The sequence below is a fragment of the Clarias gariepinus genome, chromosome 16, assembly GCF_024256425.1.
Source record: "Clarias gariepinus isolate MV-2021 ecotype Netherlands chromosome 16, CGAR_prim_01v2, whole genome shotgun sequence".
In the NCBI taxonomy this organism is placed as follows: domain Eukaryota; kingdom Metazoa; phylum Chordata; class Actinopteri; order Siluriformes; family Clariidae; genus Clarias; species Clarias gariepinus.
In genome coordinates, this window is record NC_071115.1 from 10,819,665 (window position 1) to 10,846,268 (window position 26,604).

The following is a 26,604-nucleotide window of genomic DNA, read 5'->3' on the forward strand; positions in this document are numbered from 1 at the left end:
GTTTAATTCTTCTCAGCAATTAATATGTTAAAGACTGGAATTTCCTACAGTCTACCTGAGGCTCCAATAACGAACTGGACTCTGGATTAATTTAAAGACATCTTTAAATTAACTTCAATCTGCCTAAAACACAGTATGACTGGGACTTTTGATTGTGCGGAGGAAAACACTGTTTTTATTTCTCTACAGTATATAATCCCCTGGTACACTAATGCGCTCATCCCAGTGTTCACTACTGCTTGGATACCATCAAGGTAGAAAGTTTTTTGTAGGACTGCCCGCTTTACATCTAAAACGCTGGCCTTCCAGGAACTCCTTTAATGGCCCAAACATGTGGATATCACTTGGAGCAAGGTCAGGGATTTGCGAGGGATGCAACAACAACTTCCAGCCCATCTCTAGAAATCTGCAAGTCGTGCTGGTGAAAGATTGTTTGTACAGTTCCCACAGACGGACATATCTTTTCTGCAAGTTATCTGTAGATTTTCAAGACTCAGGCATTTCACTTGCTCAGTGTTCATGGGAATGACTGCAGTGGGATACGAGCCACCTCAGCCGAGGTCATTGTTCATGGATGTACAGCCTTCTTTAAAACATTTGCACCATTTAAATGTTTTACTGCAGCTAAGAGTCTCATCGTCAAGCTGTGCTTGTCAATCATCAAGTTGTCTTTTATGATTGTCAATCGGTTTTATACTTTCATTCACAAAAAAATTCATCACATGTCCTGGTTTGACTTGAACATCCCCCTCCTCTTATTACGTCCATCAGTCTATCATGTTCGATTCAGTTTCTGATAAATACTAGCTATGTTTACAGGAGCAATATTTTTTCAAACTGTTTGAAATCATTTTGATTACAGATTTTATCTTAAATGTTGCATAGAGTCTGGTCTGATTAGATTTGTGTTCATATTCTGAAAGTATTTAATCAGAATGTAAGGTTTTTAATGTGCAGTGATCCTGCCCACTGTGAAGTGTTAAATCTGGCAGGAATATCAGAAAAAGTATTTTTCTTCAACTTTGAGGTTGGGTTAGGCCTTCTTGTTTGGCTCATTAATCCCACTTCATAAATCAATGGCCCTTCTTCGCCCAAAGACCAAGCAGATAAAAGTCAGGTGGGAGACAGTTGTCGTCACTGTGTTTACCGATCAGGAATGGGAGCAAGATTTCCTTCCTGGGAGCTTTGCAGGAAGAATATATTTATTCCAACGAGAGAGGAATGATTGGATCAAGTGTGGCTAATTTTTATCTGTTGAACGGATTATAAAAGGATTGGAAATTCCTTCCCGATTGGACCAGATCAGTTCAGGGTGTTCTGATTGGTGTGATTAAATGTTTAACTTATTATGATTTTTGTCTTATTATGAGTTTTTTTGGCTACTTCAGTCAAGACCATCTGGTCCGCACGCCACTTGGCACAGGTTTTTTCTCCAGATGCCCATCCTGATGCAACCCTGCCATTATAACTGGGCTTAAGACTGGCACTACATGCAGTGGCTGAGTAGCAACACACCAACAATTGGGCTCAAACTGGATGCTCTGATGCCCAAATCAACAACCTAGATCCTTAACCGTCTGAGCCAACACTTCTCCTATTAGACTATTATTCTGATTGATGGTGGAATATTAGGGTCCATTTAAATGCCACTTTACTTGCATTCAGCGTCTTTTTAAAGTTGAACTTCCAAAGACACATCCAAGCTATACGTCTGAAATAACAACAGTTTTTTGTTTTGTTTTTTGTCCAGTCTTCATGTTGGAACTACTGCCAGAGCTGCTGTTATAGAAAATTTTGCTTCGCCCATGGACCCAAAAGGTTTTGTTTTGGAAAGTGTGCACTACATTCCAAAATTTCACTTTTTTACTAAGTAATGTAACGTGTTAAAACATTATGTTACAAATATTATTGTGGTTTTAAACAATTTGGATGATTATATCCATTACAGTATATTAAATTGTGATTAAATATCAGCAGGGCTGCCAAGCTGATCCTGTTATGTTTCATATGAATACTCATCATGAGAAGGCTAATATTTAATATTTATCCTAGTAAAAGCTTCCAGCATGCTTGCTGCTGTAATCTTTAAACACTTAGTTTAGGGAATCTTTTTTCGAGGGGCTAGCTCCCAAGTTTGTTAAGAGTTGTTTGTGTAAACTCTTTGCAGGAACTCTGTACTTGTGCGGGGACATTAGGGGAATATTAATGTGATCCGTGAGCCTTTTCTCTGCCTCCGCTCTCATTTTCTCTCTCTATGAGCTTATAGCAGGCGATGCTTCTGTGATTCACTTGCTTGCTCGCGATCTAACCACCGGCTTATACTGAACTTTGGATTCTCAGCCTCAGATATATTGCCCAATCTTTTGTAATCCTTTCAGTTTTTCAGGCATTGCATTATTTTCATGTTATAAACCTGTAATTGTTACTTTGTTGGCTTGAACTGAACTTGAACAAAAAATGTGAAGAAAAATGTTTTTGACGGATAAAAAAAGATAAAAAGATGGCACACAGCCATGCCATTTGTAGCGCTTTGAAAAGATTATAATCAAAGATAAGTCGATCTAAATAAAGTGCGGTGACACTGAAGTCAGACACACGAAATTTACACTCTGATTTGATTTTAGTACTTATCATATTGTCAACCGGTTTCGGTACCCAACCCTAATTATGGTTTCATTTTTTCGGTACGAATTATAATTTCAGCGCACCACCTCTTTTTTTATAATGTTAATGTTTTACTGTGGTCATTAAAATCCTGCACCATTTAAAAGTCGATACTTTGTCAACTTTAAGTCTAGCTATTTTCTTAAAATTTCCTTTTTAATTCTTTGGAGAAAAATAAAGAGGTTTATTGAACAAAGCAGCAGTGCCCTAATGGTCTGAATCACGGGTGAAAGGTTTGAATTCACACAATTTCTAGCTGCATTAGTGTGACAGCAGTTTGTGCAAACCAATTACCGATAAGCGTTGTCATGTCAGCTCCCAGGAGCCCAACTGGTGCATATTTAGTCATGGGTACATGCCTTCTGCGGCACTAATGACATGATGTCCTGTGCAATTTGCCCAGGAAGCATGCTGTGAGTGGAGCAGGGGTAGTGAGGGAACCTTACTATATTAATTTAGTATTAATCAGCAGAAAAGCTCGTCGTTTTATTCGAACCAGGGCTGGTTTTTATATGATTTTTTTTAAAAAAGAAAAGTTTCAGTATTTTTGCATATGTTGAACTAATTAATGTTATAACTGGATGTAGGAAATGATGCTTTGTGGAAATGAATGTGCTTTGTAAAAACAAATATTGCGTACTTAGACATTTTATTAGGCAATTAAAGTGAAGGTCAGCTTACATAATTATTGGTTACTGCTGCTTACACTTTATTCTAAGCTTAGTTACAGCACATCCTATTTTCTCGGGATGGCCATCACCAGGGACCAGTCAATCTAATATTATTACAATACCTAGCTGTTGATTCAATTTGTATTGCGAGTCTGGAAGTATGTGAATAGTTCAGTGTGCACCACTTGTAGGATCGTGGAGGAACAGCAATATTTTACAAAGATGCAAACTTGTATAAATAAAAAATTCATTCAATTCATGCATACATGCATAAATACATGTGGTTTATAAACCTGTAATTGTCATACATACATAGATACATATATTTATACATACATACATACACTATTTTGCCAGAAGTACTGATACACAGTCATGTTGGAACAGGAAGGGGCCGTCCCCAAACTATTACCACAAAGTTGGGAGCATTTGGGAGGATGAGGGTACTGTACCTCATCAGTACCCTCTGTGCTGTCTATTATCACTAGCAAGGGAATATAAGGTAAAAATATCAAGACCAATGTTTTATCTTATTCTTTAGCTGTGGCCTGAATAAAAGCTTTGTTAGGTGTTTTTTTGTGTGTGTGTTATTTTAGGTGTTTTTTTTTTTTTTTTGCTATGATCTTGTAGTTGTGTGCAGATGCTGCCTGAGTCATCTGCCAAAGCGTGAAACTGAGTTATTCTTGGCTTTTTGTTGTTGCGCAGCAAGCACATGACCGTCCTAATCGAGCTGACACTCGTCGTAGCCTCCTCTGTGTTTTGTGTTAAATCGAAAACTCGCACAGGAAAAGACAATTTTGGACTAATGCAAACCGACTGCTGTGGATTTCAGCTTGTCTTTCAGTGCCTCGGGCCGGGTCAACTGTGTCTTTTGTCTTTTAATCATTGTTCCGATTACAGTTTTGTAATTCATTTTAATTAAGCATCCCAGAGTTCACATTAGGAGTGCACACGTTTCGGTTTTTATTTCTGTTGAATTTAGATCACTCATAGGTAGACAATGGCTTTTTTTTTTTTTTTCAAAAGGGAGGGATTATTAGGGTACTGGCATCCACTGGATGAAGGAATTGTGGTTAACCTTGCATATAACACACTTATAGACACATATAAACTTGTCTGAGGGAGTTTTGCCTTGATGTTCTGGTGCATTAGGAAAAGTCCATCATAGCCATTTAGTGTGTTTCAGTTCCCACCAGCATAAAGAGGTGATTTTATATGTCTCCATCAGATTTGCTTCTGGGCATTGATTGTGCCTTGCTGATCCATAAAGGTGGTCAGAGGACACCCATGTCTCCTCTATTGATTCCGAATCCAAGAGAAGCAATTAAGTCCAACATCAGGCATTAAACTGTCCATGAGTTTGCTGTTACTATGGAAACTATCCTATTAGAAGTAGTGCATTAATTAAAACCTATGATTTTTGACAACTGTTAGAACTCCTGTTTTCAAATATTAATCAACACCTTTTGACTATTTAGAATTATAAATTAAACATTGCTGCGGTATGATACAGGTAGTCTCCGACTTACGAACAAGTCCTGTTTCAGGAGCACGTTCATAAGTCCAATTTGTTCATAAGCCATTGATACGAATATACAATACCAATACATAGCAATCCACTTGACTAAATCTGTCCCCATCATGTGTCCAAAAACCTGACTTAAGACATTTTATACATTCATTTCAAAAAAATTTCCAATATCACCAAATTTCAACACTATACTATATTAGCATGTAAGAAAAGACAAAAAAAGAAAAAATTAAATAACAAAAAATATGTAAACTCGCTTGGCTTGGCTTTTCACTGACACAAGTTTTGAACGGGATCTATTCGGCTCGGTTCGACTGGGTCATACACTGAAAATGCTTTGTACACAGAGGCAAATTTCATACAGGTACTGTACTGTGTTTATATTTGTTTCTAAATTTAGAAACGTTACAGCTGCATTGTGATTTCTAAGTCTAAATAGGGGTAGAGAGTGTTATTCCCACATCCAGCATCAGGAATTATAGAGGAAAGAAATGAACGTGTTTTTTTTTCCATTTAAAAAGATTACATACAGTTTGGCCTTTTCATGAGGGTAAAAATATGATCTACAGTAGAAAACTGAACAGTTTTTATCATGCATGTACAGTATGAATAATAACTAGCTAAAACTACTGCCTCCCCCGTGTCCATGGTGACACTGAAATGTTTGTTGGATATTATGGTGTATGGTAGCTTGTGTTCAGAAAATGTGTTGGTGGCCTTCTGCTCAGTGTGATTTTCAGCACTGCTGTAAACTGGGACAGAGTTTTACCACTAACAGCCTGGAAAACATGACCATAAACCATCCATCCACAAGGCTATACCACTGACCGTGGCACAATGTACACAGACCTCAGAATGACAGGTTGGACCGAACCGTATGTTATAAAGTGACCACTGGAAGTGTTATTTCATGTTATGTCATGAAATTTGAAATAGAAGAGGGATAATGATCATCGTGGTTACCCAACTGCTTCTGACATTAAGAGGAATCCTATTTACATCACTACAGTAAGTTCAGCTGCATTATGCATATATGTCAAAATTGACTGCTGCATCCTGTGCTGTCATGAGCGTAATTACCGTGCATTGGTTTGACCAAAATGATTTCCATTTGTGAGATAATGTGGGCAAAGAAACCCACAGAAATCTGCTCCGAGTACACAACTAAAAAGTTACTTATTAGTCAAAGGGCTTATTTTCATATAAGATATCTGGTCCTTGTTTTTTTTTTTTGTTTTTTTCTCAGTCTACTTCATGTCACAAAGTGCTTAATTTCTTCCTATGGGGCCCTGCAGATTTAAATATGTTATGTACATAATCCAAATTAAATGCTGGAGATCTGGCACAGATTTGTACAGTAATATTTTAAAAAGATGATTTTACATCTGTCCCAAAAATGGCCATTTTTCAGTGTTATACTGTAATATTAATAATAATAATTTACAATGCAGATTATTCATATATCTTTTGGTTATTGATATTAAAAATCATATAATCTTTGAAAATTGTTGCTTAAATGAAAGCATTATGTACAAAGTTAATTACAAAATTAGGTACAGTGGTTTTGTTTAAATGCTCCAAATTAGACACACACCTTAGGTTATGTGGGCACAAAACATATAAAACTATAGCTTATTCAGTTAAAATAGCTTTTTGCAATCTGCCCAATAAAAAGCAATTCATGTTGCAATATCTTCATATAAATTTTGCATTTTAGAATAATTATATACTTTTTCAGGTTTGTGTCTTTTCATGTGAAATCTAAATTGGCCAAGTTTTTTATCGGAATGACTTTTTAATTTTGGCAAATGTGTTTCTTTTTATGTGATAAAAAACGAAGCATGGATCGTGAGATAAGGAGCACTAAGTAATGGTGTTATATGATCCTTTCTGAAAATGCACTTTTTCGTCTAGGTGAGACACTTTAGCACCAATACCATGTTTTGGCCATGTTTGTTTAGAATTGATTGATTTTTATAGAAACCAGATATTTACAGAATCACAATACACATTGAATTGGCACCTACTGTACGTCTCATGATGATATTGTATTGGGTGGTCCCACGTGATTTCTGTCCCTAATATTTTGTTTATTTATTGGAGGCATTTTACTTCTGAGCTTTTATTTTTTTTTATTTTTTTATGTTTTCACTAAATGTAAACAATAACTCCAACAAGAGAACGAATCAGGGATGCTGACCTGAGCGCCCGACACAGAGGTTAGCTAAAGGGCGCAATTTGCTCAAAAAAATGACAATGCAGTTATTTCAAGTAATCATGATGAAGTTTGGCAATATTTATTACTTTATAATTATATATTTTTAAAAAACCTAAATTATTGACAAACTCTACACAAATTCATGACTTTGCATATATTACCTTTGCATAAATTGTAGCTTTTTGTGATTAAATAATTGCACATTGTGATATTGTGATCATTCATTCAAAAAGTGGCTAGTGTATACAAATACTGAAAAGTGTGAAAGTACAACATTTAAAAAAACAGTATTATACTAGCATTCTGAAATAATCACTACTATGTCTATGTGAATGTCTTTTTGATCTTGCTAAGAGGAATCTGTCTCTTTAAGAACAGTGACAGTTGTGATGTGTTTGTGTGTGTGTGTGTGTGTGTGTGTGTGTGAGTGTGTGTGTGTGTGGAAAAAAACCCAGCCACAGGGAGCATTAAATGAATCACAAGCACTTTTTTTGTTTTGTTCAGAGACTACATAAGGCCACAGCACAAGGGTGTGAAATTGAAAGATATGTAGTTTAAAAGAAACGGGTGATCCACTAAACACAACAGCGCTGCATCCTCTTGCTGTTTTAAGATGTGGTAAAGTTGGTCGTATATTTTACAGTTAATTTACTGCATATTTGCGATTATTTGATTGCTATTTGGGGAAAATGTTCAAATCAAATCAATAAAGGAAAAAAAGGACAGTTTGTTTAGAATTAAAAGCATGAGTCAAAAATTATCTGCACTCTGGCTGTAGAATTTATGTAAATTAGTTTTCAGAATAGATAAAAAAAAATATTTTTCAACATTATACCCTTGCTTTGTCCATCTGTCAACAAGCTTTCATATTTCTAATATATAAAAAGGCTGAGCTGCGTTCCACGGATGCACCGCTGTCCAATGGCGCAAGATGAGGACTATAGGGAGGATGCTTTACCACCTCTAAATGAAGTTTTTGCAGAGTGTCGACAGTGTGGGCAGATGTGCATCGTCATGCAAGATCACAACACCCTTGGATCGCAGTCCTCTGCGTTTATTCCGAAGTTTACTGTTCAGTTCTTCAATAAGCATCTCACTGTAACGAGCACTGTTGACTGTTGAATGCTTTTCCTAATATTGTTCCAATACTGGCCCTTGAGAATCCCAGAAAGGTGCAAGCATCAATTTTCCAGGTGATGGTTGATTTTTGAACTTTTTCTTGGTCGGCGATCTCCGTTCCATACTCTGAAGTTTATCTCAAGCTTGTAACGATGAATCCATGTCTCATCACCAGTAATTATTGTCTTTAAGAAATGTTCACCTTGCTTGGAAAGTTCAAGTCCAAAGTTTGTTGGGCTCAGTAAGGACAGCCTAGGGATTCAAACTTATGAACGACCAATCAGAAGCCTTAACTATTGAGTAATCCATGTACCTGCCCATCTCAGTAAATACAGAGTGTACCAAAAAGTGGTGGTTTCTTGTCAACTCAGGGACTGACTAGAAATAATGGGACCCTTGTCATTTAATTATTGTTAAATATAAGGTTGTGACACTTACATGTAATATAGGAACAAGAACTCAAAGAATTAATTTAGGTGACATTTATTAATTATTAAATTACAAATATAGGCTATGGACCATTTAATGCAAACCAAAAGTAGAAAGAATGAGCAGTAAGAAAATGGCACAGCCTCATTTCACCCCGTGTTCCCATGTCCTACTGGTGCGCTGTGCAGATGTCTTAAACCTCGAGGCAGGCAATGCTGACTCAACCTGCTGGTGGGACTCATTTCCTCCCAGAGGAAATGTAAACCCTTTTATGAAGCCTGGAAATCTCTCCACTCAGTGACCCCGAATCCGCACCTTCTGAATGAATCGCAAGAGTGAGAGAGTGTATATGAGACATTTTCATTATGTGATCATGATTATAATAAACAGACCTAAGAGCTGTAGGCCAAGAACATTACTTGTGTAAAAGTGTTTTAGATTGTGCATTTTTTCACGAAAGGTAAAGATATTCTATGCCACAAAATAAATAATCAAATGCAACTTTGATGAGGAAATGTTGTCAGACAAAATAACAAATCACTCTTGACAAAGTTGAATTTCACAATATGACAGGAAGATGACTGTGAGACTTAATGAAACACAGCTTCAGTTTGCTAAGGAGTATAAATATTGGACTTGGAAGAAGGTCATGTGGTCAAAAGGTCAAGTCTTCTAGGGTCTGCTGAGAGAAAGGAGTGGCTGGATGATAGTTTATAGCTTATATTATGGATCAAATTAACTTGTTACTTGGATGTTCCACAGGATGAAATCTGAGCCTAAAAGGATTAAAAGTTGTATTGGATGCTTATCAGTTTATTCATAAATTGATGTTGTATGAGGGGAATAAGAAACATTCTGGAACTCTGTTTTGAACCACTTGATTGTTTTTTTTTTTCCACAATAATGTTTTATTCCAAACTTGTTCCACCTGAATTCTGCATAGGCTTCTAGTATAGTTTCATGGAAGACTCCAGCAGTAAGACTCTGATCATTCTTTTTACTGGAGTAAATTGCTGACTTGTATTTGAAGCTTAGTTCTTTGAAATCATGTCCAGGTGCTGCTCTATTTTCCACATGTGGTAAAAAGATGGTCCCAAAAATCCCTTCCTTGAGTGCAGTTCACGTCCTTAGTGAAAGCTGGATTAGTGAGTGTTGCCGAACTGGAGCTGATGGCTTCCAGCTGGAGCGAAAATGCCACGAGAAGGCAGTCGGGGGTTTTATCTGCTCCATGCACTCCTCCAGACTCTCCCAAAGAAGAGACATTTGCTGGAAAGAAAAAGGCTTCATGAGGAATAACAGTAACAGATGCATTACATGCTTACTTGGAGGACATTTGAGCTAAGATGGACATTGCTTAACAGGTTGTGTGATAGTTTGGCATAAAAAGGAAAGTTTTCTGTTGAATCGGTTTAACTTTTATGACTATTTAAAAAGTCTGGCTTCTTTCATCCTAATATAATAGTGAGTTTAATTGTTAGTTTTCTCAGGGGATTTGATACATCACACCAGTCGATTGGAAGCATCCAAAATAAGTTGGATGGATAGATGGACAATGGGTGATTGGATGGATAGATAGATGGATTATGGGCGCATGTGATGGGTAGATGTATGAGTGGATGGACAGTGCATTGCTGGATGGATGGCGTGGATGGACAGTGGGTTGTTAAATGGATGAATGGAGTGGATGGATGGATGGTTGAGTGAATGAATGGATGTACAGTGGGTTGCTGTTTGGACGGATGGGTGGATGAATGGATGTACAGTGGGTTGCGGTATGGACGGATGGGTGGATGAATGAATGGACAGGGGCTTCCTGAATGGATGGATGGTCAGTAGGTGGTTTAATGGTTAAATAAGTGGCTTGGTGGATGGACGGACTGATGAATGGGTGGATGAGTGAGGGAGAAGATTAGCATAGATGGATAGACAAAGATGGCTAAATAGATAGGATAGATGCATGATGGGATGGGTAGCTTGTGTGTGGATACAGTAGATGCTTTAATGGGTTGATGAAGAGGTGAATAATGGACGCATCAGAAATAAGAATGACTACCAAAGTGTTGCTGGGATGAGATGGAAAATGTGTGTGCTTTGGTATCTTTTGATTTCATTTTGTTTTGTTTTTCTTGTAAGAGTAGTATTTAATAGGCATGCCCCGATCGAATAGCTGCTGATTGGAAACGATCAATATTCACTTAATTTTTACAGATCGGTTAGAGAAGTGGCCAACCAACATATCATTATAAATCATTTTTTGTCACTTAAAAGACTTACTGTAGCTTAAAAGCATTTCAATAAAATAGGAGAGCCATACAAATACATGTGCAGTGTAGTCATGACGCACCATTTATTTTTTGTACATGAACTGTAGAATGTACCAATCATACTGTACCATGCACCACTGATTACTCATGAGAATAAGTTCATTGAGGTTGCGGCATCATGAGTAATCAGAGCGTCATTGAGCATCTTCTACTGTATCCAGTCCACCACACCAATAGCGTAGTGCCGTTATTTGGTATTACAGTAATAATTACATTATTAAACTTCTGACTGTTACAGGACAATATTAGATTTTAAAAAACAGGGGGTCCTGTTGGGATGGCAGCCCACCATGCTTGTACTATTACAGGAGATACACCGAGCCGATCAGACAACAGAAAGTTCTTGAGAATACCCTGACAGTGAGTGATTCTTGTAGGGATGGGAAGTGGATTTATATACAGGAAACTCTGGCTGTGAACAACAGCATTACAATGAACATTCTTTGAATACTGGTACATTCCGAGGCCCCTGAAATCCTTCCTCTTTCTCTGGAAGCAAAACAAAAATCAGTGTACACATCATCTTGTATGATGGTAGAATTCTGACTAAAGCCCACAAGTAGATCTTAAGAGATGATTTATTTATTTGTGTTTTTTGTAACAGGGAAAAAGACCATGCCCTTGTCTCTGGAATCATACAGTGCAGGGTATTAACACATGCTTGTAGACTATTTTTACAAAAGCATTTTGACCTAAAATCCATGCCTGTATAAATCAATAACTTCTTCAGAATGGCCAGGGGTAACGAAATCTTCAGCAGTGATCATGCACCATTTGTATTTTCTTTATACAAGTATTGTATTTGGATTTATACAAGCAGCATGTCTGCTAAGTTCATTTTTTTCACTTTGGGTTTAGAATCGATATTAACTCTGTTGCCAAAAAAACTGACATTTTCTTTATTTGCATTATTGATTGGGAATGTACATCGGTGCACTTGTGTCTCTGCATGCTACTTCAGTAGAGACTTGTTTTTTGTTTCCATTCGAAAGGTAATTCAGATGGGAGTATGAGGATTTAGGTAAGTCTCTCTCTGAGGCAGAACTGTTAAATCTGGCTACCCCCCTGGAGGCAAAATATTCCTACCTCTGAATGGTATTGTTGCTGCTTCACAACTCCGGGGACACCAGTTTGGACTGTTTAAACTTAAAAGCCTTCAGAAAATTTCAGATTAGCAAAAACACACTGTGTTCCCTTCGAGACAGATTCTTAAATATTCTGTGCAGTGAGAAAATGTTTGAGAGGTGCAAGAGAGATGTGTATTAGCGTCACTACTGAGAAATGTCATGATTGCTATTATGCTCTGGTAGTTAACCTGCTTCTAAATTCTATGACGATTACCTTTTATTTGTAAATAGTAGATATATGTACCATGTGTGTACTAGAAGGGAAAAAATATGATAGTTAATATGTATAATATTATTATTGGGGTGGTTCACAATATCACTTACAAATTTGTTTGATGCAAGGCAAATTGACAGGCAGAGTACAGTATGTAATATCGGATGGATGGATGGATGGATAACTGAATGGATGGACAGTGAGTAGGTAAATGGATGCATGGATGGATGGTTAGATGTAGTTGTGGCTTAGTAGTAGGTTGTGATAAGTGAATAAATGTAAATGTTGGTACATGGATGAATAGTCATCTCCTTTGAAACGAATTGGTGGTCTGGACAAAGGGGGATAAATGGACAGTGTGTGAATGAGTAAGTGGCTTGGTGGAAGGATAGATGGACTGATAAATAGGTGGTTGAATGGATGGATGGATGGATGGATGGATACAGTACATGGGAAGATAGATCATGCATAGATGGATAGGTCATGGATGGATGGGTATCTGAAAGATATATGGATAGTTTGATGGGTTGATTTATGGGTGAACAAATATTGGGATGGGTGGACAGGGGATGAATGGGTTAATGCATGGGATAGTGGTGGCTTAGCTGTAGACTACTGTTTAAAAGGTTGTGCATGAATGTGGATCAGTGGATGGTTGAATTGCTGGGTGGGTATGATGGATGGAATTGGTAGTAGTGGTTTAGCAGTTAGAAATACATATCAGAAGCACACAGCTAATACTGTTCATGTGTGGTGCACATACGGTAGCCTATGACACACCCTTTGCAATTTTAAGTTATATAATCAGTATATCATGTTTAGTGCACTAATAGTTTTCCATTTTTTTCTCCATCCCACAGAAGTATTGATTAAAGTCCAGATCTTTGACAACAGCGACCTTTCACCTCTGAAAGAAGCTACAGTTCAGGTGCATGGGAACCAATCCATCTTGGCATCTGACCTCACCGGGGAGGACGGCATTGTCACAGTTACCTTCATGTACCGCCCAGGAACATGGGTCATTGTTTCAGCCTCCAAGCATGGATTTGTTACGAACTCTGCACCTTGGCATGCCAACCGCATCCCCTGTAAGTGGCATCTCTTCTCGTTAAACTCTTTTCAGGTTACAAATTTAGCTTATCATTACCAACATCTATCACTTAACCAGAGAACGATTTAAAAGAAAGTTGTTAGTACTGAATGATTTCACTTACAAGTGAGGAAAAGACCTAAACAGTCCCTTAAAAACAGGTTATAGCTTAAGTATGATGCAGTGAGGCTCCTCTGTAAGAACCATGCTTCTGTTACATGAATCATCTACACGTGATGGCCTTGGGGCACTTAAGCTGAACCAGGGTTTTATTATTGTGTAATTTAATATAGCTCAGGAACCCATTGTACTGCATGCACTTGGAATGACCTCTTACTGTATCCATGTCTTTCTGTTTAGACATTACAAGTTCCCAGTTAAGACCTACAACCCACACAAGTTAATGGAATCTGAGCTTTGTACATAAATGGGCTTGTTAAACGGTGCTCTTGTTCCAATGTTGTTGAACCATACCAGCTGCTGTGTTGATTGCTAATCACTAGGTTTAAGCTCATGGACTCCATTCAATGGCTGTCTGGATGTCCACACTTTTTTTTTTATTCACACTGGTTTCCATTGGAAAGACAACATTTTGGTTTTATACTGTATACCGATCATAACATTAACATTAAAACCACCAGCCTAAAAGTGTGTAGATCCCCCTTGTGCCATCAGAATAGCTCGGATTCGCCATTGAGATCTTGGAAATTTCAAGAACTTAAACTCTTGGTCATACTCTTCAAACTATTCCTGAAGAATTTGACTGACAGTTGTGTAAGCATCATATCTTGTTAATGTTCTGGGTGTATATCACTGGATTCAAATGTTTGGGGAACTCAGCTTTAAATTTTCTGGCATCATTAATGACAATGACATCTCTTAGTGAGCTCATTTCGAAATTGAGTTACAATTGGTATGTGTACTTTGTGTAATGGATCTGTACAAACCAAAATTCAATGGTGCATACCAAAAACTGCAAACTGATTGGCTGATTTATCCATATCGAGAAATAATGTCCCAAGCATATCATCAATATCAATTTTATTAAGGTGCTAAAGTGAGTTTAATTTATCGCCCAAAGCTATTTAGGAATACTTATTTAGGTATAGAGGAAGGCATTTTACCGTATATTGAAACAACCCTACGGTAAATATTCTGTGCAATATAAACATGTCATGCCATTGTTTGAATACTGGCATGTTGAGTTGTCAACATTACTACATGTCCATCCTGCCCTGATTCCACCCATGCTGTGTTCATATCCTCTTAGGCAGCTAAATTAGGCTTGGCTTCAGAGCTGTCTACACCACCAGCTGGAGGCCATTTAGCTGTACACACTCCACTTTTAGCTGCAGCAAAACAAATGCAGGCCACCCTTACAAGTCGGTGTTGGTGTAACCCGGCTGCTATGTACATGCATTTCCACTATGGCTGTTTTCCCTGTGGGAAAATTGCACACATTCCCAACTCTATTTTCCACTTAAGTCGTGCCGCGTTAGACAGCGATGGCATGAAATGGACCTAATGACCACAGGTGGACACAAGAACAAGATTTTTTCGAGGGGAACTGTGACTACTACTCTGTCCCATCTGTGATATACTGTATGGAGACTACTCACAGATGCCCACCTACTGTAAATATATTGCTGAAAAATGGTCTAACCTCATGATTCGCTTCGATTAGATGATACTTTATGGTTAGTAATGCCGATATATATTATTTATATAAATATCTGCTGATGTTAGTACGCGCAAAATGGAGCAGTATCCAACTTGAACACTACACCTATGTAACTTTTGACATTTTCAATGAGTAAATCAACTCTTAGACGTCTGGTTCTCAACTATGGTCCTGGAGGACGCATTTTAGTGTTTGGTCAGCTTCCAGCACTTCTGATTTAACAAATCGGCTTTTCATTTATTTGAACTGTGTGTGTAGACCCTAAACCAAATGAGACAGTCTGGTCTATGAAGGATTTGGTACTTGCTCCCAAGCTGTTTCAATGATAACCCTTTTTTAGAAAGTGAAATTTTTTTGTTTGTATTTATGTAATATCCTCTAGTCCTGATCGCATCATAGTCTAGTCTGACCTCTTCCTCAGGTCACAAAGAGTCTTGAAATATTTTGGGCTGTAAATAATCTGTGTCATTTGTTGGCCGCATTAGAGGGTGTCTTCAAAATAGGACAGCCATAGTTGCGATGCTATGACGTAATCAGCTTTCAAGGAATGCAGTCCCACACCTTAAATATTCAAATCACAGACTCCTCCAAGGCAAGAGTTGAAAACCACTGCCTTAGAACATTCAGGCTGTTTTTATACTTAGTCTGTATGGCACATCCAGATGCACTGCCAATCCAGGAGCCAAGACTTCTCTTCCAATTTGAATCCGGCCCAGGCATAACAACGCTCAGTCAGCTGACTTCCTGCACACTTGCTTCTTGTTTTTGTTTTTTTAAATCACATTGTCTACTTAAAGTGTTTGCTCATTTAAAGACATTCTTTTGCAAGTGATTGCCAATGTTTTTCTACCTTCTTCTCATTGTATTCTTGCTTATTTCTGATTTCCTATAGTTTTTTTATTAGTTCTTATAGATGCACATCTGGCAAAGTCTTTTAGTGTCTCAAACTGAGCACATCATTCCCCTCTTGTGGTCTAATGATCTTTAAATTGAACATCTGTGCTTCTAAGAATTGATTATTAAGACTGTGTTCCACTGTCTTATGCATGTATCATGTATCATGTATCATGATATCATTGGTTCACACACTGATATATTAAAATTAATAAACCAGATATTTTAACATTTGCACTGGAAATTAATTATATAATAAGGGTAAGGATTTTAAAGAGTACACATTTTTATGTCCCATAATCATCAGCTGCTTCAGTCAGTTTGGATTAAATAAATAAAATTAAACTAAAAAAGACATAACAATTTTAATAACTTTAATGTTATATCATGCTGGCCAATACAGTTGGCCTTTTCCCTGTACAGTCCCCACGACATATGATTTTGAAAATAATTTTTACCTTAAGCACTGAAATTGAGCAGGATCCAATCCGTGATTATAGTGTTGGAAATTGGTAATATTGATAATATTTTTGGGTGGCTGGAATGGATCATCTGCATTTTTTTTTTCCTATGGGAAAATGCATTTTGGATTAAATTCGTTTGCCGAGGTACCAATGTACTGTACGTGCACCTGCTAATTGCCATCGAATTGCCTTACCATAGGATAGTTAGAAAGAAAGAAGGTTGAAATAAACAAGACAAGCTGCTTCCCAAGTCAGTGTAACAGAATTACATATAAGCTATCTACCCTCTTTCACATGCCCATGATTGGATAGTTTGGCTATGATAAGAGAAAGAGAACGAGTAACGCAATACATCTTACCAGCTGTTAGCCATGAATGATTGAGGCATCACTGGGATTCAAACTCCAGATGATCAACCAAATGCTTCTGTTGCACCACTTGGCAAACTGTATTTAAATCCATCTAGACACAATGGAACATAACGTGTTAATTCAAGACTGGGACGTTTGCTGTACAATTAAATCAAAGCCAGTCCCGTTTTTAGAGGGGAGACTTTTTATTATTCATCTGCAGGCCACATGTTGGTGTCTGTCTGCTTGATTGTTTCATTGAATAGCAATGCTGTTTCTTTATTACAGTGCATTATCATTTGGAAGAATATTTAGCAGTTAAAGCCGCTGTTTCCATGGTAAGAAGAATAATGAGAGCCAGTGTTGCTCCAAGTCAAAAAATGGGACTGTGAGTCAGCTATTTGGAGGGCAGCCTTTTCAGACGTTTGCCACCTGCCCTCCTTCTCAGCCTTTTATTAATAATAGAGGAAGAGGAGGAGTCATGAAATGCCCCAGTGTCCTGACGTCTGGAAGGTTCTCCTGCCGTTTGCCGCCGCAAATCTGTGCTTGCCACGCAAACCCAGGGAGTGAGTCACGCTCAGAATCGAGGCTTTGCTCACAGATCTCACTGTTCAGCCATGATCTGATCCTGAGAGCTTTAAGACATGTTTCAACAATAGCATCTCTCTCCTCCTCAGATTGAGGCCCTGTGTGTCATGGGTCCATTTTCACTTCCTGGCAGTCTTTGAGGAAACTTTGTCTTCGCACATCTACTGTACAAGTGCCCTGTCCCTATAAAACTCTCAGCTTACTCAGTTTGTCTCCAAAATATCAGTCCAGACGTAACCAGTCTCAGATCAGCTTTCCTGCATTTATATAACAATCTTGTTGTCTCTATGTACCCACTGAGCATGTTATTAAAAATGACATATGCCCTCCTGATAGTACCATCTGTGCCCTGTGTGTTTGTATGTGAGTGTGTATGTGTGTGTGCCTCCATAACCCATGTCCTGCCACATAAGTTCACAATTATTCAACACTAGGCTCATTAAAAAAGTGCTTAAAATGTACTTTTTGGAGGCATTTCATTTTTACAATCTACTGACCAAGCACATGCTTTATTAAATTTTATTAAATTAGGTACCATTAGGTTTATATTACACACAAATAACACGGCCGACAGGTGAATTTAATAAGAATTATATATGTACCAGTAAACTGGTAAGAGGATCTTGGGCACCCAAGGGGCGTTTACGGGTTTAAGGCTAACCCGTCTGGTCCAATCCCACAGAGAAGTCAATGTAGTACAAATTGCTAAAAAGAAGTCATTGCCGGCCACGATGGAAAGGCACCAGGACACTCAGTACACCACAGCCTGCCACGTATGGGGTCTACCATGCAAATAATCCACAGTTGTTGATCCGGCCTTCAGACTCCCCAAATGTTGGATCTGATTGAGCACCCATGAAATCCAGTAAACGACAAAAACGCCTGATCCATGATGAAACCTCAACCTTTAAAGTATCCGGCGTTCACATCCCGGTTCCAGACACCACACCATACCCGCGGAGCTCTTGCGGAGTCCCTGGCAGCACAAGTGGAACCTACAGCATATTAAGCTCAATATTTTGGGTTTTATTAATATGGCTAATCGACCATTTTCATCAGACTTTTTTCTCTTAAGAAATCCACCATTAATACAAAAATACCATTATATGAAATGAGATTTGCTCCATTATTTATTTATTTATCTTGCTTCTATCACTATTCTAAGTACTAAATCTCATTATGCTGCGGCAGATCATTATCATTGCTGTTCACACTCAGCTGGAGCTTATTAAATCAAAGAAAATGGAGGCAAGCAAATGCGAGGCCAGATATAGATTTTAATTCAATTCCATCATTAATGGACATCACTGATCTAAGCAGTGGTCTGTTGAAATAAATGGCCGAGTGGTGTCGTGAAGCAACATGGCATGTCGCTGTATGTACAGAAGCTCAGGGGTAAGATCGAGTTTCCCTGTGTATTGTGTAACGCTAAACAATAAGCTCTTTAAAGATAAGTGTGTTTCCTGTATGGCTCCATTGTCTCTGATTACTCAGAGGTTTTACAGACACGCTAGCATTTTGATAGAGTTTTAGCTAAGCTTTATCTAATCAGTATTTATTCTCTGTATCCTGTCAATTTGCATGAAAAACTAAAATGCCTGCTTTGGGGTAAAAAGAATCAATCGCCCGCGTCTCAGCTTTGGATAATGCCATTATATATAATAAACTGCTTAAAATTACCAAAGCAACTCAGCAACATTAATCAATTTCCTACAACAATTTATTAATTGTTGGCAGGACATTTTTCCACATGCTTGGGCTTTTAAAGGAGTTCCTGGGAGGCCAGCGTTTCATAGGTCTGATCATGGCTTCAGCATACTGAGAAAAGCTTTCCACCTTGCTGGTGAAAGCCATAGTGAAACAATGGGATAATTGTGTTATTAATGTAGTAGGGGATTATAACAATGTGTTGTGTTATTCTATACAATCAAAGTCCCAGTTTGACTTAAACGCCCGTTGTTGTAGTAATAATAATAAAAATATAAATAATAATATTGACCATTTGTTCCTTGTCTCTGCTAGTGTATGCTTCAGTGAGCCTGTACTTGCTTCCCCAAAGACCAGCTACATTGCTTCTCTATGATGATGTAGTGCAGCTCCTACTTGGTTCTCCAGGTGAGTAAAACCCTATCTGATGTTGTGTTGTTATCTTATGATGTTTCAATATTCCGGACTGCCATTCTCTTTGAAATCTTACATCAACAAGGCATTTGTGTCTGTGGAAATGCTTCATTTTTGATGGGGGGGATGGGTAGGGATAGGGTCCGTCTGCGTGCCATCGGGTGACGGATTCTACCCTTCTTGGATATATGTCCATCGTTTCTGTGGCAGTTGCTTACCTGGTTGGGTTGCCAGCTCGAAGTCCGATTTTATCTGAGCACTGAGGGGGTAAAATGTTCACCAGCGGCAGGCTGGTGCATCGGGCTGATCAGCAGTCCAACACCTTAAACCACAGAGCTACCCCTGCTGCCTGTTTTTGATGGGGGAAGAAAATCCCAGATCAAAGTCCACTTTACAAACCTCATCAAAGTCTATTTAATTTTTTGTTCGGTGATTTTTGGGCCATTTTTGGAAGGGATGATTATTTTTTTTTTGATGCACATGATTTTTTTTCCAATGAGTTTCTCAAACTCTTCGACATTTACAGTATGTAGTCTATGCTGCCTCCCAAATGTCACAAGCTTATCAGGCGAACACATACTGTACTGCACAGAAAATGATGTCCACCTAAGCAGTTGTCTCCCTACTGGAATAAGAGGTTAGTGACGATAACACTGTAAATATTAAGGCGTGTTGTGCCGCAGATTCTCAGCAAAGGCAGTGAACTGAGCGTTTCCAGTCGATTAGCGAGCAGAGAGCTCTCTAAAAATTTATGCGGCCGCTGTGTGAGCATCGCTGATGAGTCCCTTTGATGCAATGAACACTTGGCTCTTATATCTTCAGAAGCGCTCATGGCTGAATGCAGGAAAAACTGAGGCGTGCAATTAGGTGGTGTGAATCAGCCAATCTGGAAAGCCTTTCCAGGCTTGTAAGCGCAATGAATGTTCTGTTAAATTTACACTCATTATCAAACTGCCTCAGGTTTCGCATAGGTTAGCATGCAGTTGTGGGGTGTAAAAAATGACTAATGGCGTTTTTTCCTGTGGGTTTCGCACTAATAAAACAGCCCGAGTGGCTTTGATGGTTTTAACCCATGGCTAGGCTGCTGCTTGGTGAATGGAGTTATGGAGGGAATTATGGGTGTGCGATAATGCTTGGGTTTTTTTCAGTGGTGTTTTTATTAGGCAGGAGGTCAGTAATGCCTTGGAAAATCCTGTATACAGGGTTGGAGGGGGTCTAGGAGCCTATCTCAGGAGACTTACCTAATCTTCATGTCTTTTGTCTCTGGGAAACTCACCACGCATGGGGAGGACATGCAAACTCCATGCACACAGACCCCGAGGCAGGAAACAAGAAAATACATTTCACTCACTCACTCACTCACTCACTCACTCACTCATCTTCTATACCGCTTTATTTTGTATTCAGGGTCGCGGGGGGCCTGGAGCCTATCCCAGGACACTTAGGGCACGAGATGGGGTACTGTACACCCTGCACAGGGTGCCAATACATCGCAGGGCAGAAAATACACTTCTTATGTTGAAATTTAAGTATTATAAGAGTTATCAATCACAGCTTGGATTTATGAGATTAATGCTTGTTATAAGCCCATTATCAAAAATGATGTCATTACTTTGCAAAGAAAGTGAAATATTTCTTGCAGTTACCTCATCCTCTGTCTCTTCCTCCTGACACAGCTCTTTTTGTCAGATCCGTATCTGTTTAACAAGCCTCTATCCATATGCTGCTGAATAGCTGCTGGAGCTCTGTGGCCTGAATAATCGAGACTGTTTTGCCTGATTGCACTGACTGCTGTTCATTGATTATAGACGCACTCGTTTAAAAGAGAGCACTGTGCTCACTCTTTATTCTGACTGACAGCTCGCCGCTCTTCTTTTAAGAGGGTCTGCCGGTTGGGAATGACTAATGCCCGTCAGGGAGTGCTGTAAAGATGCCATTCGTAATGTTTAAATGTCTTTTTACATTTGTAATAGCTAATTAAATCATTTTGAAAGTAACCGTAAGAGAAATTCTACTTAGCATTGCGATGTAATGGATCTGGATAATTTCTTGAACACAGGCCTTTTGTTTGCTGCTTTTTTTTTTCCGGGGACAGAAATTAAGCCTCACTTCCAGGCAGGACAGAGGAATAACACAAGACAGGCATGGTCCTAATTTTTTTTTTCCTAAAGGGAAAAAAGTGAGTGTGTTTGTCAGGATTATACGGCACCTTGAATACATCTTGATATGCGGTAGACCGGTATTTGCTTCTCTGTATCTCAGAACACTAGCAAGCTCAATAAGTACTGTTTGGATATGGTTAAATTTCTGGACATTTGCTTGTTAAGTGATGTTGCTGGAGCACATCTATAGTAAGTATGATTGATTCCCCCAGATTTTTGATTGACAAAAAAATGTATATTTCAGAAGGGTCAAATTATTGACATATATTAACAAATGACAACATTAAAATTACTGGAATTGTATTAAGATCTCTTTGTCAAATGTAAAAATCTGCAATAAATCACATTAAAAGTCGCAATGTAAAAAAAAAAAAAAAAACAGTAGAAATCACAGCCATATTTACCAGTACACACACAATCTGACCAGAACTCACACGACTGGGAATAAACAGTTATGTGTCTCTAAAAAAACACTTGTTACTGAGACTAACTGGAGTAAAAAGGACTTCGGTTTGTTTGTGCTTTGGAGCAATGGAAAAGGTAATGTGGTTTGATGACTCAGCAACATTATGTGGCAAAATGAAGTCAGCCGACGACCTGAATGTACTGAATGACCAGGTCACCACTCACTCACTCACTCACTCATTGTCTATACTGCTGTATCCCATACAGAAATACGGGGACCTGAAGCCTATCCCAGGAGACTTTGGGAATGAGGCAGGGTACACCCTGGCCAACCCATCGCACATACACACACTCACACACTTATTCACACTCTACAGGCAACTTAACCTAATCTGTATGTCTTTGAACTGTGGGAGGAAACCGGACTACCCCGAGGAAACCCACCGAGGTGGGAATCAAACCCGGGCCCTGGAGGTGCAAGACCACAGTGCTAACCCCTAAGCAAATGTGCCGTCGCCCAGGTTATCACATCCATGCATTTTTTTCCTTTTATTATGGCAGGGCTCTGACAATGTGTTTTGGGAGCATGCGGAATCATTTTCACACATAACACACCACTACATTGCATGCTGTAATAAAAGCTTAATGCAGTTGAATTAAATATTAGTGTTCTATTTCCTTCGTTTAAAAAAGGCAGTGTCTTCATGATTAAATCATGGTTGTGACACTAAAAATCTCTCTATATAGAGAGAGATGTAAGTTGCCTTGTGTACTGTATGTATACAGCTGTAGGGCGAGAGTGTAATAGGTTGTGTGCTGGAATTCCCTGGATGATCCAGATTTTAGATTGAATGGAGCGAGATTGGAGCCTGCTCTAACTATTCTCACATTGAAATCCATTTCCATGGCAACTTTGGCACAGAAAACTGTATGTTGAGAGACGAGTGAGACTGAAGAGAGGCCTGTTAAAATGCAGTACATCTCCACTGTGGGGGCGGATGTTGGCTTCTGCGATGTTGGAACAGCCTGAACTCGTGCACTCGTGACATTTTTGGCTCTTTTTTTATTTTTGTAATAATTGTAGGTTATTAATAACAGACACACCTGACCCTGTCATACAAGAAAAGATGTGGATGCAAACAGACAATAGCTGGCTTTTAGCCTGCTGAATGAGAGTGGCAGTTTTGTTTTTTGGTTCGGGTTGCAGATGTGATTAGAACAGTAAGATGCAGTTCTCATACAAGCTATGTCTAAATGTACATACATACAGATCAAGCTTGTAGCTTACCTGACTCATATACTATGCAAATAAGTAGCTTAGGCACTCTGGACAAATATATATATATTTTTTATGGTCAAATTGGATTTGCATGTCATGACAGTTCATATTAATGTCAGCGCCCTGTGCGTGTTTAGAGGCAAAAAAGTCACATGAATTCTGATTTGCCCGATCTCAATCGAGACACAATCTATGACCACATATGAAAATGTCTCGGGTCCGATATCTAAAACCATCTAAAGTAATTTGTGCATCCAGCCAGTCCGAAAAATCAGATCTGTCTCACATTATGGTAGAAAAATCAGATTTGACAAATTTCAGGCTGGTAATGTGAATGTCGCCAAACTTACCCTTGTGTACTCGCTTTCTCTTTGCTCCAGGCTTCCCTGATCAGAATATAAATTTTGGCTAAGCAGTACTGAAAAGCCACACGTTGTTGTTTCCAAAACGAACATTAATAACTTAGAAACTATAATGCATTTTTACAAATCTCTAGTTCTAGCAGTTGGATTAATTATGCATCCATGAATCCATAATATTACCTTTGTTCTACATTCAATCATTTTATATCACTAATCACTTATAGCTGCAAATACTTGCAGATCTGTTTCATGAAAAAAGGAAACTGTGGTTAAAGTAACTACCTTGTAATGTGACCATTAATGTGTTACATTACTTCTTGAATGAGTACATTGGTATGTCTGTGAAATGCTCCTGACTCCTTGTTGCTTCAAGGGAAACCACCTGGCTTTTCTCTCAGATCCAGCATTAAGGAACAGGTTGTACCTGGCTCTATCTGACACCAAGCCAGAGTCGTTTTTCTGTATCTGTAGCTTTGCTTCACCCATAGCAAGGAGGATGGTAGATAAGGCATGATTCTAACAGAAAAAATAAAGAGATACGACATTTATAAAAGTATTGTGAAAGAGACTGAAGGTATCCAGCTTGCTAAACCTGGTCAGATGCCAAGCATATGCCTCACTGATCTGTGCAATGCACCGGGATAAGGTACACAAACCCCCGAAAGAACATAAACCCCCTCACTGACCTTCTGACACTAAAACTTTTGACTTGTGCATTTGGTTTAATTCCAGGAGGGTTTATTCAATGGAGGTAACTTGGCAGCAGCCCCACACATTAGCACAGAAAAGCATGGTTTATCTTAACCAGGGTAAGCCAAGACTTTGACACAAAAAAAGAATATCCTGTTCCTTGGAAACTACATTAAATACATTAAAAAAGACTCAATTAATATTAGGTGAATAGTATTTAAATAATTTTGAAATAGAGTGTTTTCTTATCACAGACAGCATGTATAAAAGATAAGCATGTGTCCTGTGCAAGAGCTATTAATATTGCAGACAGTCTATACTGAAATCTATACTGGAATCTCGAAACAAATTGAATTGGCACCTGGGTGGTCCCTGGTTCAACCATGCTGCACATTGGCGGCTCAGTGGTAGGTCTCTCAGCTGCCAAGCGGAAGGCCCAGGGTTCGATTCCCAGCCGATTCCAGAGACCCCATGATGCAGTGCCGGTCCCAAACCCAGATAAAATGGGAGGGTTGCAACAGGAAGGGCACCCAGCGCAAAACCCATGCCGAGTTGTTGTGCGGATCAGTTGGTTTGTTGTGGCGACCCCTCAACGGGAGCAGCTGGAAGACTGAGAACAACAACTGTTTAACCATGCTATATAAAAAAACTGTACATTTTGGTATAACCCTTTTATAAATAAGTTGTTCACATGGCTGACATTTTCACTATTGTGCTGTTGCTAAAAGTGTTTAAATGCATTGTGGGCACAAGTCCTTACTTATGTCAAAAGTCTTTGCCTTTTCTTCTCCTTGGGATGAAAATAGAAAGTGTACTTTTAAAACGTTTTCGGCTAATACTACTGAAAAAAAACATTTTAAAAAAACTGCACTTTTTATTTTCATGAAAAGTCTTGAGCCACCCCTTGTTTTTTTATATTAAATGAAATTACGTAGATTAAATCAAAGAAGTGGGAACAAATGTTTATCTGCGACAGTATGCAATGTACCAAAAGATATAATATAACAGCAGCTCTCATTTCCCCTCTCATCTGTTCTGACTACTCAGCATTCAGCAGATCATCTGCATCTGTTTACTACTGGGTAGAATCTTTTTTTTTCTAATGCTTGAATGATCGATAGGTCGATATTTAGCTTAAGAAGCAAAAAACATTCCTCTGAAACTGGGCAGGTACGGGGACTGGACTAAAAATGAGAGAACTATTCCTAAAGACACAAATATACAAAGAGTCTGGGTCTTTGGAAGGGAAATATGAAGCAATGAGGGGTGGTTCAAGACTTTTGCTCAGGACTGTGGTTAAATGATGGTTAGTACAGTATATACTGGTCTACTGTTAATGTTAAATAAGAAAATACCCTGCATAAAATGTCACTCAACAATGTTGCAAAGTTATGCACAAATTAACCCAATCATTTAATTCACACAAGCCTAGGACCTTGTAAATTTACAGAACACCTCTGGGTTGGATATCACTTACTTTCCGAAAGCTTTGAATCCAAGCAAAGGCTCCTACCAATTCATCCAACTGTTTTGCGACCATGGAAATAAATCTTGTGTCCACCTCCATTCTCAATCTCTTAATTTCACGGTTTGGACATGCACTCAATTGTACTGCCATTTGAACAACAGATGGGATGCTTCCATTCCCCTTTGACCCAAAGCTGGCCTTTCCCTCGAGAGCGTCCCTCAGCTGCATTAGACTAAACACAGAGCACTTCCAGTCATCCATCTCCTCCAACAGCATGGCTCCCACACCAGCAGTGTACATCAAGTAATGATCCTTACCATTCTTTTCTGCTACCGAGGCACTGTTAATGCTAATAATGATTGTCATGATTGAAATGATGACAAATTGGCTGGTTGTATTGAGCAGAGTGCACTTCTGTGATTAATGTGAGTGCTGTGATTTCCTGGCATGCACTAATTAACATTTGGGAGACTGATATTGCACTGTCATAAAGGGCTTTTTCTGTTTTTATTTTTTTCATCATTCCATCATGCCATTATAATTTCTAGTAAAAAATGACTCACACTTGAAAATTATTCAATTATTCACAGTTGTTCCTATTATTTTCCACAGACATGTAATAAATCTCAGAAGATAAAAAACGAACTATAATAAAGCACTAAAAGTGTTCAGGGCAAATGTTTTTGATGCATTGTGCCCTGACCTGCCAGGACCAGCTCAACATGGCACTGCTGTCGTTGCAGACAGACTAGG

At 38.6% G+C, this 26,604-nt stretch overlaps 1 protein-coding gene across 1 annotated transcript in view; it reads left to right on the forward strand.

The window, feature by feature from the left end:
• Positions 1-26,604, forward strand: part of fam171a2a (family with sequence similarity 171 member A2a) — a 45,980-nt gene that overhangs the window by 1,815 nt on the left and 17,561 nt on the right. The window contains exons 2-3 of the mRNA XM_053515161.1: positions 13,158-13,385; positions 19,387-19,479. Of these exons, the coding sequence (XP_053371136.1) occupies positions 13,158-13,385; positions 19,387-19,479 (321 nt within the window). The remainder of the gene's footprint in view (positions 1-13,157; positions 13,386-19,386; positions 19,480-26,604) is intronic.